Raw genomic sequence first — 14,498 nt, forward strand, 5'->3', positions numbered from 1 at the left:
CTTTCTTCAGGGACATGAGAAAAGAAGCTCAGTGTGGGTCACTTCTGGGCAATGGACACTTCGGGCAAGGTGGAAAAATCTGCTTTGTTCAAGTGCAAACATGTGCTCTCCCATTTCTATTTTCAGGAGCTGCTAAAGTACAGCACGAGCTGTGATGGAGTTCAGGAACTTCAAGAAGCTCTGGTTGCAATGCTGGATTTGCTGAAGTCAGTCAATGACTCCATGCATCAGATTTCAATCACAGGATATGATGTGAGTAGCTCTGGGCACGGAGAGCCCTGGCACAGGGCTGGGGGTGCTCTGGGCATGGGTTAGGGTGTGCAGAGTGTGAGAGCTGGCCCAGAGGAGAGCCTGTGCAGGGGTTTGGGATCAGGAGCCCTCACAGGTGACAGTCTCCATCTGATTTCAGGGTTTGGGATATCCTGAGCCCACACTTTGCCACCTTGTGGTTTTCTGGAGTATTTTTCCAGTGTGACCCTCTGTGTTCTCATGGCTGACCTAGTAGCTCTCCTGGGCTGTTTCTGTAGCATTTCCCATTCAGCATTTAATAAATGACTCTCCGAGGCTGAGTTTGAACCTTCCCCATTGGAGTGGTTGTATTTCCTAGGGTTTCAGGGGAGCTGCTGATCCCAGGCCTGGCCTCCTGGAGAATTCCATCCCCTGGTACCTCAGTTCAGGCTCAGATCTCACTCCCCTGTCCCACTAAAGCAGCCAGAGCCCTTGACATGCTCTTCCCTAGGGGCTGGATGGTTTTTTGTTCCTTTTAGTCCTTCCAGTTCCTGCCCTCCTAGGCCAGCTGCAGCCCTGCACGAGAGCTGTGCTCCCCTGGCACCAGGCCATCATCCCAGGGATCCCCTGCTCCTTCCAGGAAGAACCATCCTTAGAGGGACGTGCCTTGGAGCAGAGCTGGCCCTGTGTCCTGGCATTGTTTGGAGAGACCTCTCACATTTTAATTCACCTCTTTTTCATTCCTTTTTGTCTGTCATGCTCTCCCCAGGGCGACCTCAGCGAACTGGGGAAGGTATTGATGCAGGGATCTTTCAGTGTTTGGGCAGGACACCGAAAAGGGCCCACAAAGATGAAGGATCTGGCCAGGTTCAAGCCCATGCAGAGGCACCTGTTCCTGTATGAGAAAGCCTTGGTCTTCTGCAAGAAGAGAGAGGAGCACGGAGATGGATATGACAAAACCTCATCTTACAGCTTTAAGCACTTTCTGAAAGTAAGGGGTTCTATTTTTGTTATGAACCTTAGGGTGTTTTACACAGCCATGTATGCTGCAGAGCAGTAATTCTGCAGAGCCAGGGGCTTTTTCTCTGACATGGGGTTTGCTTTCTGCTGCTGAGGGCTGTGGTGCCCCACAGGGATGTGCAGTGATCCAACAGCTGACAGTAAATCCTGGCCGGGGGAGGAAATGGAATTTTCAAATCCACTAACCTGGATGAACAGACCTTAAATCTGTCTCTTCCTGGCACTTGTTCTGGGCATCATCATGGTAGATCATCTAAAATGTCTAATGTCTTGATGCCTGGGCAGTTTTGTAGGAGCCTCTATAAATTGCTGAGGTAAACAAGGTGCACAGGACTGGGAATTGCAGTGCCTCTGTGGATGAGGCTCTCCAGGCTGCTCTTCCAACAGCTTTCATCAATTTTAAGTTTTTATAAAACCAAACTGGAGCCTCATCCAGCTTTCTAAAGGGGAAATGGCCTCAAGCTGTGCCAGGAGGTTCAGCTGGGGTATGAGGAGTGGGCAGCCCTGGCACAGGTGCCCAGGGCAGGGAGTCCCCATCCCTGGAGGGGTTTAAAGCCCCGTGCCTGTGGCACTTGGGGACAGGCTCAGTGTGGCCTTGGCAGTGCTGGGTCAGTGGTTGGACTCGATGGTCTCGGGGTCTGTTCCAGCCCCAGTTTCTGTGGTGTCAGGGGCAGCTTGGTGCCTGCTCCTGTCACTGGAAAGGGGCACCACCACGGGAATCCCTTGGAGCAGAGCATTTGTCCATGGCACCTGTGCTGTAAATCATCCAGGGCTTTCAGACCTGGGCACGCACACATTGTCAGGAGGAACAGCCCTGGTGAACAGATGTTATTTCTAAGGGTTTGTTTGTGTTTATAGTGGATTTGTCTGATCCAGTCTGCGTGAATAATTTATGATAGATGATACCTTTATTATTACATCTGTTCCAAGACATGCAAGTGGGATACTGGAGCTATTTCTGGCCATCCCTTAATCAGTGAATCATTGCCAGCAAGCCCTGCCTTGAGGGAGAGGATGGTTCATGTGCTGTCAGGTACTACAGCAGCTTTCAGCTTCATGGCCTGCTCAGGAGGGAGGGCAGAGCTCTCCTGTTGCTGAAGAGTTTCTTGTCTCTAATCATGGTTTGAGCTTGGTTCAGGTGGGTCACACTGTGCAGGTCCTGAAGGATTTGGGCCTTTGGTGTTTCATCCAAACTGTCAGAAGTGGATGGGGATGATGAGTAAAGCAGCATTCAGCTGCAAGCCAGGCTTGGGGCATCCCAAAAATTAACCCTGCTTTTGGAAAGAAATCATCTGTGTGGATAAATAATGTGTATTATAACATGTAACATATTTACAAAATAACATGTATTATAACGTGTCAGGTATTTACAAATCTTCATATGCCAAATCTGAGACATTCTGTGCAGAAAGAGGCAGCTGAGATGATGCTTCAGTTGGTTCCACTGGTTCCCAAATGAAGTTCCCAAAGGTCCATTGATTTGTTTTGGAAAGCTCAGCCAAAATGCAGCTGATAGGAAGTCAGGAGGAATGGGACAGATAATGACTTCCAACTGCTGTGTAAATTGAAATTGATGAAATATGTTAAATTCAGTGCAAACAGGTTTCACTTGCTGCCACTGTCTGCATTCCTGGGTGTGTTTAATTTTCTGTTTGTTTGGATTTGCAGATGAATGCAGTTGGGATAACCGAGAATGTGAAAGGCGACCATCGGAAATTTGAGATCTGGTACAGTGGCAGAGAGGAGGTGTACGTGGTGCAGGTTTGTCCCTTCAGAATCTGGGTATTTGCACATCCTCAGAGCTGTGGGAAGAAAATGTCCCATTGATCTTCCTGCTTGTAGTGATAGCTCTACAACTGCCACTGTGCCTTGCCTGGATCTAATGGGAATCATCAATTTTAAAAGATCAAGAGTGTTTAAAATTTAGTAGTAGCTTTGGGGGAAAAGGGGATTTCAGATAATTACAGCATAGAAAAGTAAGATTTCTTTCCTACATTATAATGGATGACTCTTAATTCAAAATTCAGACAATTTTCTCTTCTTCCAGGCCCAAACAGTAGATCTGAAGATGGCATGGCTGAATGAAATAAGAAAAATTTTGTTCAAGCAGCAAGAGCTTATAAAAGGTACATTTGCTCAATTTCTCTGTGGCTTTCATTCTGCAGCAGAAGCTTTCCTATTGGCACGTTGCTGATCTTCAAGTCCACTAATTCTCTCTGGAGAATTAATTTTTAGAGCCTGGTAACAAAATGCTGGAGTGAGGCCTTACATTGTAGGGAAATAACAGAACTTGAGGCAGTAAAAACTGGGTGCTCGTGTGAAAATGAATCACAGAAGTACATTTTTTGGTTGTCATTACCTTGGGCATTATTTCCCATTTGTTATAGGTTTAATGCAACAAGATCCAAACCAGGTGCCTAACTGGGAGCATCTCATGGTGCTGCTCAGTGTTGGGTTTGTGCTAACATGCCACCTTAATCATAATTGACTCTGTGCTTTCCAAGAGCCCATAGGTCTGTTTTCCTCTGAACAGAGGCCACTGGGGTTGTACAAAAGGTGTCATTTTTAAAGCAATGATTCAAGTGTGGCAGCTGCAGTGGAGAACTGGATTTGAATCTGTGTTTGCCCTCGCAGCAGGGGAGAAGCAGCAGCCTGGCTCGTGCTCGGAGCAGCTCCCACTCTCCTCCCAGCTGGGGGACAGGTGAGTGCTGGCCTGGCCTGGCCTGGCTTGGGCTGGGCTGGGTGCCCTCCCATCGGGGAGCACCTCCCTGAGCCTGCTGCTGGCCCTGGGCCTGTCCCTGTCCTGGGGAGGGACAGCAGGGGTGTGCTGCTGCTGGCCCTGGGCCTGTCCTTGTCCTGGGGAGGGACAGCAGGGGTGTGCTGCTGCTGGCCCTGGCCCTGTCCCTGTGTCTGTCCTGGGGAGGGACAGCAGGGGTGTGCTGCTGCTGGCCCTGGGCCTGTCCCTGTCCTGGAGAGGGGACAGCAGGGGTGTGCTGCTGCTGGCCCTTGGCCTGTTCCTGTCCTGGGGAGGGACAGCAGGGGTGTGCTGCTGCTGGCCCTGTCCTGGGGAGGGACAGCAGGGGTGTGCTGCTGCTGGCCCTGTCCCTGTGTCTGTGTCTGTCCTGGAGAGGGGACAGCAGGGGTGTGCTGCTACTGGCCCTGTCCTGGGGAGGGACAGCAGGGGTGTGCTGCTGCTGGCCCTGACCCTGTGTCTGTCCTGGGGAGGGACAGCAGGGGTGTGCTGCTGCTGTCCCTGTCCCTGTGTCTGTCCCTGTTCTGGGCAGGGGACAGCAGGGGTGTGCTGCTGCTGGCCCTGGGCCTGTCCCTGTCCTGGGGAGGGACAGCAGGGGTGTGCTGCTGCTGGCCCTGTCCTGGGGAGGGACAGCAGGGGTGTGCTGCTGCTGTCCCTGTCCCTGTGTCTGTCCTGGGCAGGGGACAGCAGGGGTGTGCTGCTGCTGGCCCTGGGCCTGTCCCTGTCCTGGGCAGGGGACAGCAGGGGTGTGCTGCTGCTGGCCCTGGGCCTGTCCCTGTCCTGGGCAGGGGACAGCAGGGGTGTGCTGCTGCTGGCCCTGGGCCTGTCCCTGTCCTGGGCAGGGGACAGCAGGGGTGTGCTGTTCCTGTCCCTGTCCTGGGGAGGGACAGCAGGGGTGTGCTGCTGCTGGCTCTGGGCCTGTCCCTGTCCTGGGGAGGGACAGCAGGGGTGTGCTGCTGCTGGCCCTGTGTCTGTGTCTGTCCCTGTCCTGGGGAGGGACAGCAGGGGTGTGCTGCTGCTCACCCTTGGTGCCCATGGCCTGGGGACAGGTTCTGCAGGGACACCCTTGAGCCTGGCAGCTCAGCCTGAGCTGCAGCCCCTCTGCAGATGGAGCAGAGCAGAGACAGGGCTCTCATTCAGGGCAGAGACACTGCAGCAGCTTCATTCCCCTCCCAAAAAGATTGGGAACTGGGCACTAAGTCCTTAATCTTCACAGAAACCCACACTGAGAGGTCAAACCTACACTGAGGGCTGCCAGGATTGTTTCTGGCCCTGTTTGACAAACCCTCGTGGGGTTGGTGCTCACTGGGGAAGTAAAGCTGGGCCTGGTTCTGTTCTCTTGCCCCCTCAGAAAGCAGCAGAGAGCCTCCATCAGCTCGGAGGAGAACGACTCGGAGCGCACCAGCCCGGTGCTGCTGTCCCCCCAGAACAAGCCCCACAGAGGTAGGGCCCCTTTCTACTCCCCTCGGGGCCTCCCTGGGGCTGCTGGGCCCAGGCTGAGCTCCAGGTGTGTTGCAGGCTGGCCGGGAATGTCCCAGTCCCTGGAGATCTGCGAGGGGCTGGAGGAGTGGGCGGGCCAGCAGGAGCTGTCCAACTGCTCGGACACCGAGGAGGAGGAGGGCACCCAGCTGGTAGGTGATGGGCATCCTGGGGGCTCCCTCTGCCTGTTCCCCTCACTGATAACGCTTGTGTCTTGGCCATGTCCCTCAGAAATTCCATACCTCGGTGTGGGCAATGAGAAGATGTCTCAGACAGAGTTTCTTGAATAATCCTGATTCAGGTGGCTGGCAGGGCTCTGCCACGTTCCCTGCAGCAATCAGACTCACAGCTGCACGATATGAAATGCAGCTAAATAATAATGCAAGCTTTTCTCTCTGCCACAGTCTCCAGGAAAGTACAAAGCCCTTGCAGACTGCAAGAGGAGAGGATCAGAGGACCTGCTGGTGAAAAACGGGGATGAAATTCAGCTCTTGCATGAAGATGGTGAGGGACAGTGGTAGGTATTTCAGGATGACTTTGCCTTATCTCCAGGAGCCTGCAGGGCAGTCCCTTGAAATGTCACTTGCCTGGTGGTACACTGACTGCAGCTCCTGGCTGAGCTTTAGGCCATTCCAGAAAGTGGAGAATTCATTCTCCTGCCAAGACCAGATCCATCCCCACTGGCATGGCCTGGGGAAATGAGTCAGGATTCCCCTGGCCATGGGTCTCTGCCTGAGCTGGGTTTTCCCAACACCTTCTCAGCCCCTCTTGCCATGCTGTCCCCACTTCAGATGGTGCTTCCCTCTGTCCATCCCAGCTCAGCTCCAGGCTGTGTCCCTCGGGGTTACTGACAGCCACAGTGAGTGACTGCAGGGTGTTTGCCTCCCTCAGACAGCTGTAGGAGGGTTCCCTACACTGGGGATGGCTGCAGACTGTTTCTGCTGTGTGTAAAGCTGCAAAGGCTCACAGAGGAACACCTCAGAGCTGCCTCCCTTCTGGGGCTGGGAGGATCCCTGGGAACCCCCCTGGGGCTGCTGGACCCTCCTGAGGCTCACAGCAGTTTGGCTGAGGGTTCTGGCTCTTCCCTTTCCAGGATGGTTCTGAGCAGCTCTCAGCCAGCCCAAGGGAGCCCAGTGTGCCAAAGTCCTGTTTGGGGTGTGGGAAGGGTGATGCTGGCAGGAACCTGGGTCAGGTTTGTGCAGGATGCACAGAAGTCAATGCCCTGTGCAGGGTTCCTGGCTGAGAGCTGCAGCCCCTGCACTTCAAGGGAATCAGAACAGGATAAAATAGAATATTTCAATTGCAAGGGATCTGCAAGGATCATCTAGTCCCAGTGCATTTTGAAGAATTCAGTTTGTTGTTACCAAAGCAGATGCAAAGCACCTTAGGTTTGCTGACAGTTCACCTCTCCTGGGGCTCTAGCCAGCACCAGTCAGAGATTTCTCACACCAAGCTTTCTGTTAGCACAAATTTCACTGCATGAGTGAGACAGAGGCTTGTCACTTATGAGCATGAGTATTTCCAGCTGCCTAAAGCTTGGCTTGAATTTACTTGCAGTACCCTGGCTAAAATCATCCTACCAGTCTAAATGGCAGAGGAGTGAGAAAAATAATTGCCCTTAACTCCTTCAGTCGCCAGATTCCCTGAGCTGGCATCTCTCAGGGTGACTTGAGAGGGAGTCCTGTTCTTCTCCATTGTCTACAGAGGTGTAGGCTTTTAAGTGAGGTTCCTGAATTGAGGTGGGAGGAATGCTTTAAGCACATGGCCAGGCCCTGTTAAAATGCTTCCCTGCCTGGGGCAAGCTGCTGCTTGCAGCCCCAGCTGTGTGCCTCACCAAGCTGCTTTGGGTGGGTTGGCTTCTGTTCCTAATGCTGCTGTCATCCCAAGGCTGGTGAAGAACCTCAACAGAAGAAAAGAAGGCTGGATCCCCGTGCACAGCCTGCAGATTGTAGTCGGGGACTGCAGGTTTCGGAATGCCAAAGTCGCAGGTATTTGATAGCACGCCTAGCAGAAATATCCCATAGCTCAAACCGGGTCTTTTAAGCCATTTGCATTACACTTGATCTACTAAATCTGGCTGCTTATGCCTCTGCTGGAAAAATAGGAAAGCAAGCAGCTATTCCAAAAAGCCTGCAAAAGTAGTAAATTAAGCTTTTTTGGTTTGTTTATTTTAAGATGTTTCTGAGACTTTAGGCACGAGTAAATTAAAACCAAGCATTTAAAAACGTAGATTTCATTGCAAGAGCACTGGGTAGAAGACCGGGGAGAAGAGACGGAGTCTGACCAGGGATTCCAGGACTGTTTTCCTCCTCCCTGCTGTAGCTCACAGCCTCCTGTGGGAGCAGGAGGTACCTAAGCCAAATCTCCTCCTGCTGCTGCTGCTAAGGACACCGTGGCCTGACCCCAGCACTCTAAGGCAACACTTCCTCCCTGCTGCCTCACTCCTGCCCTCACTGCTGCCTGCTGGTTCCTCCACCCTTAGAGAAAGCTCATTATAAACAGGTTTCAGCCAAAGGCTTGGAGTTCTCATTTTCTAGCTGTAACTGTACATAGCAATAGACAGGGAAGCATAAGAGATGACACAAGAAAATGCCTTAAGAGCAGCCTGTTGCCCTTGCCATGTCACTGCTCCATGTGTTGCCTCATCACCACGCTGTCCTCTGAAATGGGACACCAGGGCTGGAGATGGAACAGCTCAGGAAGCCCACAGAGACTTAGTCCATTAAAAAAAAATTAAAATTACTAGCTATAACTGTATGAAGCAAATCTTGCAAGGAGATTTCTCTTTAAATAATTCTTTCTGTCAGAATACATTTTTTGATGAAGGTGAAGGAAGCCATCTGAGAGGCTCAGAATTCCAGTCAGCTCTTGATGGTTTTTTGGTGTATTTCAGTGAAATCCTTCCTATACAGGAAGGTATTTTTATCCCCTTTGTTGCAGGGCAGTCAAATCTCACCGGTTGAAGGTTTGCTGATTTTCTGTAAGGGGTAGTTTGCTAACCACTGTTCAGAGTTTACTGGCACCCTGCAGTTAGGGCTCCCTTGATCTTCTCTCCATGTGTACCTACCCCATCTCACCAGGTCCTATGCAGAAGGGTTTTCCATCTGAGGATGCATTTCAAAAAAGGTGCTGGGAAACTTTGAACCCTGGTTTGCCCATTGTCAGTGGTCATAACCCCAAAAGCCTAGAGACTGTCAGCTCTGGACTGGTTTATAAAGTTGCTGGGTACAAAGTGAGGGGAATTGCACAGAAAATGCCTCCTGTGGGTCCCACCCCCCTGCCCAGGTACTCCTGAGCCCTGTCCCAGGCTCTGAGAGCACTGGGGCTCTGTTTTCCCTGTGGGGGTAACTGTTCTGTTTGCTGCTTCTGATGGTGCCTGCAGTCCCAAGGCATGAGTCTAACCTTACACACACCAGGAACCACTGGGGGATGATGGAGGATGTCCTCTTGCCATTTCCTAGAGCTATCCCTAGAGCTTCCCAGCACTGTGTCCTTACAGCCATAAGCAACTTGCACTCTGAAAATTGATTTTCATGCAGTTCTTCTGCACTCAGCAATTGCCTTTACCCTGGGCTGGTCCCTTCACCCTGCAGTGGCTCTGGGCTGTCTGGGCTGGGCTCTTTCCTGCTGTTTCAGGAGATGGAGCTCTTGCTCCAGTCAGCAGAGGAGATGAGGCAGCCGGGCTGGTGGAGCCAGGCAGGGGCAGGAGCAGCCCCAGATCCCTCCCTGAGCTGCTGCTTTGCCTGCCAGCAATGTAAACTGGATTAACACTGTGGGACCCCGGGGACTGCTGGGGGAGAGGCACTTCTGGCAGTTGTGGGGACACTGCCTGTCTTACTGCTCAGCTCCAGCTTCCCCTAATTAAAACTCTCTGGCCAGTCACAGAATTTCACAGCAGAATTCACACAAATCTGGGGTTTGGGATGTTTTTCAGGGCAAAGCCTTTAGCTGAATAGAATAAATGGTTGCCTTGCCTTCACATTTCTCCTTGGATTTATCCTGTGGCCCACCACAGGATGGCTGATACCTGCATGCCCACAAGCTGTTCCTCTCCCCTCCTGCTAATGATTCCAGTGTTGAGCCAATACAGATCATCATGAGGTTACAGGGAACTCTTTGCTGTCCATTTTAAGTTAGCAGAGGGGTATTTGGTCAATGCTTCACTTCCCAGCTTTGCAAATCCATGGTCCTCTTGTAAATCTTGGCCTGGATATGAGCCATGAGTTCTCTGGGAGGAAGGTGGCTGGCTTGGAGATCATTTTGGAAATGAGTTTTCCTTCTGCTGTGCCTCCAGCTGTAAGTTCTGAGATTAGTCCTTGCTGCTTTCTTCCAGACAGATTTATTCTCTCTGCTGTGCAAACCCATGGTGGATTTCTTTAATGTGCATGATGAAGGAGCAGTTTTGTATTGCAGGTGGTAACATGCAGAGCTCAAAATGAAAAATATTTGGAGAGGACTGAGCTCAGAAAGAGCAATACTCAGAATGTGGCTGCTGCTGAGGCTCACCCATGTGTTGGTGATTGCAGCTGCCTTGCAGGTGCTCAGGCATTGCCTTTTCCATGAATTAACACGGGGATGCAAGATTGTCTCCCCATGTCAGGGAAGGCTGGGGCTCCAGCATTACGATCCCAACTCCCCTTGTGCACAGGAGCAGGAGACAAAGCATTTCTGCATGTGCCTTGGTGGGCAGTGTGCCAGGGTCACAGAGGGCAGCACGGGCAGCTCTGTGCCAGCCAGGAGGAGGCTCTCACCTCTCAGCTGCACTGCAGGCCTTGGAACCAGGTTCCTTTTGAACTCTCGCCCTGCCCGAGCCATTCTGGTGATTTAAGGTGGGCACAGGCCCCTGTTCCACATGCCAGACCCTCTCCTAGTTTATTTAACATCCTGCTTGCCAAATGCTCTCCTCCAAGCCTCAGGGGGATCCCCTGTGCCTGCTCTCCATGCCATAAAGCTGAGCAGAGGTTCCCCCCAGCTGGCAGGGCCTGAAGGACTGAGATTGCATGTCCTGTGTCCCTTGGGTAGGGCACTGGGATTGTCCTGTGTCCCCTGGGCACTGGGATTGTCCTGTGTCCCCTGGGCACTGGGATTGTCCTGTGTCCCCTGGGCAGGGCACTGGGATTGTCCTGTGTCCCCTGGACAGGGCACTGGGATTGTCCTGTGTTCCCTGGACAGGGCACTGGGATTGTCTTGTGTCCCTGTTGGGCAGGGCTCTGGGATTGTCCTGTGCCCCTTGGGCAGGGCACTGGGATTGTCCTGTGCCCCTTGGGCAGGGCACTGGGATTGTCCTGTGTCCCCTGGGCAGGGCACTGGGATTGTCCTGTGTCCCTTGGGCACTGGGATTGTCCTGTGTCCCTGTTGGACAATGCCTGGGGATTGTCCTGTGTCCCCTGGGCAGGGCTCTGGGATTGTCCTGTGTCCCTGTTGGGCACTGGGATTGTCCTGTGCCCCTTGGGCAGGGCACTGGGATTGTCCTGTGTCCCTGTTGGGCAGGGCACTGGGATTGTCCTGTGCCCCTTGGGCAGGGCACTGGGATTGTCCTGTGTCCCTTGGGCACTGGGATTGTCCTGTGTCCCTGTTGGACAATGCCTGGGGATTGTCCTGTGTCCCCTGGGCAGGGCTCTGGGATTGTCCTGTGTCCCTGTTGGGCAGGGCACTGGGATTGTGCTGTGTCCCCTGGGCACTGGGATTGTCCTGTGTCCCCTGGGCAGGGCTCTGGGATTGTCCTGTGTCCCCTGGGCAGGGCACTGCGATTGTCCTGTGTCCCTGTTGGACAATGCCTGGGGATTGTCCTGTGTCCCTGTTGGACAGGGCACTGGGATTGTCCTGTGTCCCCTGGGCACTGGGATTGTGCTGTGTCCCTGTTGGGCAGGGCACTGATATTGTCCTGTGTCCCTGTTGGGCAGGGCTCTGGGATTGTCCTGTGTCCCTGTTGGACAGGGCACTGGGATTGTGCTGTGTCCCTGCTGGGCACTGGGATTGTCCTGTGTCCCTGTTGGACAATGCCTGGCGATTGTCCTGTGTCCCCTGGACAATCCCTGGGGATCTCTGTGCCCCTGGCCACTCTGCTCCTCCCTGGGCAGCTGTTCCTGTGTGTTGCTGGAGCTTTGGCAGGCTGCTGTGCCACGTTGGCTGGAAGGTGCCACCACAGCTGGCAGCTGCAGCACAGCTCCTTCCCTGCCCCTCTCACCCTCAGTGACTGCAGCCACAGGCTCTTGTGTCCACTCAGGGTCCCTTAGAGGCAATGCTGATATTTTTTTTTTAGCCTTTGAAGCATAAAGCAGGGTCTCTCCTCCGCCCTGCAGCTCTTTAGTAACCCAGAAACCATCTCCAGCCTGACAAAATAAAGAGCCTGGAGAAGATTTCAGCTGGCCTTGCTGTGATAATGAAGTGATAGATGATGGAAATGACTCAAACCCTGTGGTCCTGCCTTAGTCAAGGCTCTCACTGAAGCCAGTGGGAGTTCAGCTTTTAGGGAGAAATGCAGGAGTGCATTTATTTTTTTTTCTGTTATACAAATGTTACATGATTACGGGGAACAATGTCTGTCTTGGAATAAGATGCTTTAATATTAACACCATTCTCCATTACTTTATAGATGCTGCCCTGTGTAACACCAGAAAGTTTAGTTCCCCTTGAATTGGGGGTGAACTAGCAGCATCCATTTCCGATGCCCTTTGGAGGCTCTCAGCTCAGTGTTACAGAGAAATAGCACAGTAGTTGGAGCTGTCCTGTCCTGTTCATCACATTCACAGACTCCACAGCCTCATCTGCACTGAGTGGGACCGGGGTCCTAAGCAGCTTCTCATGCTCATAAAGGAAGCCATTCTCTGCTCTTTGGTTTTTTTTGCCTGTGGAAATTGTGGTATTCTATTCATTTTTCCTGCTGTTTTTCCATGACATACATCATGTTTCATCAGAGAAGTACACTACAGTTTCCTGACACTTTGTTTAGATGCTTGAAATCTCCTCTGCAGGTTGAAGTAGGTTTTGCCTACTTACTAGCTGACAACTGTTGAAGTTGCAAACGAGAGTTGAGTTTTGGTAAACCAAAAAGAAAAAAAAAAAAACCAAATCAAGAAGCTGTATGTCCTGCTTAATTGATTTTATGGGTGGATTTTTCTTCAATATCTGCTTCAGCTATGTGAATGTAATGTTCTGTAGGAGCATCATCTGGCTGACTCCACGTGAGGAAGCAATAACACAAAGATCCTCTTTTTGCACTTAGGGTCTGACTCCAGCCCACTGCAGTCAGCCTCCCTGACTTCAGTGAGGTCTGGGTCAGGTCAGACTGACACCTCAGGGTTGTCACCGATCACTTAGGGTCCCAAAGCGTCCCAGGGCTGAAACCTGTATCTAGCAAGTGTTGAAGTTTACATTAATGTAGGTACCTTTGGAACACGTGCCATAAATCCAAGCTAAATGTCCATGTTTGCACTAAGGATGTTCTTGTGATAAGACTTTTTCAGCATCTTTAACAATAATGTATCTATTGAATTTTTGAGAAGGGAAAAAGAGTGTTGGAGACTGATAATTTAATTTTGTGTTTCTTTGTCTAGTTTTGCTTTTGTAGAACATAGGTTGGTACAGGTGGTTTGAACTTTGAAGCAGCTGTGTGCAAAGAGCACCTGAGTGTGTGGAGAGCAGGGTTAATGGTGTGCATGCAGTAGTGAGTTTGCTCTGCCCCAGCCAAAGGAAATGTTTATTCCATGGACTAAAGGGGGACCTTTATGATCTGAGTTTGATTTGTGAGCTGGCCCTTGGACAGTCCCAGGTTAAGTCAGAGCGTGCTGGGTTTGTTTAGTGCCTGTTGCTGTGTGGAGCAGTTGCTGAGCTGCTGGCTGGGCTGGCCTGGGGCTCCCAGCCCCCAGTGGCTGCTCCTGCAGGCCTGGGTGAGCCCTGAGCCCCTCAGAGCCGGGACCAGCTGAGCCTGAGCTGAGCAGCACCAGAGCCCAGCCCGGGCCCTTCACTGGAGCCACAGTGCAGAGCTGTGCAGCCACTGAAGGCTCTGTTCCTCTGCTTCCAAATCAATCACAATGCACTAATGAGGTGGGGAAGTCTTAATTACTGTTGGGGCTCTTTATAGTGGTTACAATTCTTGTGGTAACAATACACATTTTGAGGTACAATGTAAATATTTGTCTGAAACATAGCACACATGGCATATTGAATGATTTTAATCTTTTTTGTCTTCCATAGTTTTAAATCTAAGCTTTTATTAATTTATGAGGTTGATAAGTTCTGCAACTCTGAATGTACAGTCTGAGGTTTTTAACATTTGAAACTTTGCACACATGGTATGTTCCCCTGAGTATGCTGTTGAACTAGGCTCTCCATGTATATGTATAAATTACAGTAGAGAATTTTCTCTGACTGCAAGTTTAAATGAACTATATTGTATATGTACCTGTAAAAATGTGTTAAATCTATATTTAAAGATTAAAACTTGTTAAATAAATCCATCTGAGAATATGCTATTCTGTTCAAATACACATCTGCTATAATTCCAGAGGGGAAAAAAAAGTGCTCACAGTGTTGGTTTTATTTAATTTCCTTGGAAAAACTTAAAACCTTCTTACATGCATTTTGATGTTAAGGTAAGCAGTGGCAGATGATCCAATTAGTTTCTTGCTGGATGCAGTGGCAATGAGAGTGGGAGAGGCACCTTAGCACTCATACTGAAGTCTGAAAGAGCAGCTGCTGCCAGCCTGCCCTGGCTCAGGGTGCCCCCAGTGTCCCCTGGCTCCATCCCAGCAGGGTCAGGGTGCCCCCAGTGTCCCTTGCCTCCATCCCAGCATGGTCAGGGTGTCCCCAATGTCCCCTGTATCAATCCCAGCAGGGTCAGGGTGCCCCCAGTGTCCCCTGGCTCCATCCCAGCAGGCTCAGGGTGTCCCCAGTGTCCCCTGGCTCCATCCCAGCAGGCTCAGGGTGTCCCCAGTGTCCCCTGTATCAATCCCAGCAGGGTCAGGGTGCCCCCAGTGTCCCCTGTATCAATCCCAGCAGGGTCAGGGTGTCCCCAGTG

The 14,498-nt window shown here is 51.6% G+C and overlaps 1 protein-coding gene across 6 annotated transcripts in view; it reads left to right on the forward strand.

Annotated features, from left to right (window-relative positions):
• MCF2 (MCF.2 cell line derived transforming sequence) overlaps positions 1–13,934 on the forward strand; it is a 55,811-nt gene extending 41,877 nt beyond the window's left edge. For 3 of the 6 annotated variants that reach the window (XM_054641221.2, XM_077186198.1, XM_077186195.1), the window contains 10 exons: positions 127–252; positions 998–1,219; positions 2,917–3,009; positions 3,296–3,374; positions 3,883–3,949; positions 5,352–5,443; positions 5,519–5,631; positions 5,884–5,996; positions 7,367–7,467; positions 7,710–13,934. In XM_054641221.2, coding sequence (XP_054497196.2) covers positions 127–252; positions 998–1,219; positions 2,917–3,009; positions 3,296–3,374; positions 3,883–3,949; positions 5,352–5,443; positions 5,519–5,631; positions 5,884–5,996; positions 7,367–7,467; positions 7,710–7,762 — 1,059 coding nt within the window. In that variant the 3' untranslated portion in view covers positions 7,763–13,934. The remainder of the gene's footprint in view (positions 1–126; positions 253–997; positions 1,220–2,916; positions 3,010–3,295; positions 3,375–3,882; positions 3,950–5,351; positions 5,444–5,518; positions 5,632–5,883; positions 5,997–7,366; positions 7,468–7,709) is intronic. The other 3 variants (XM_077186199.1, XM_077186196.1, XM_077186197.1) reach the window with 2 other exon arrangements.
• The last annotated feature ends 564 nt before the right edge of the window (positions 13,935–14,498 follow it).

The sequence above is a fragment of the Agelaius phoeniceus genome, chromosome 14 (genome assembly GCF_051311805.1).
Source record: "Agelaius phoeniceus isolate bAgePho1 chromosome 14, bAgePho1.hap1, whole genome shotgun sequence".
In the NCBI taxonomy this organism is placed as follows: Eukaryota; Metazoa; Chordata; class Aves; order Passeriformes; family Icteridae; genus Agelaius; species Agelaius phoeniceus.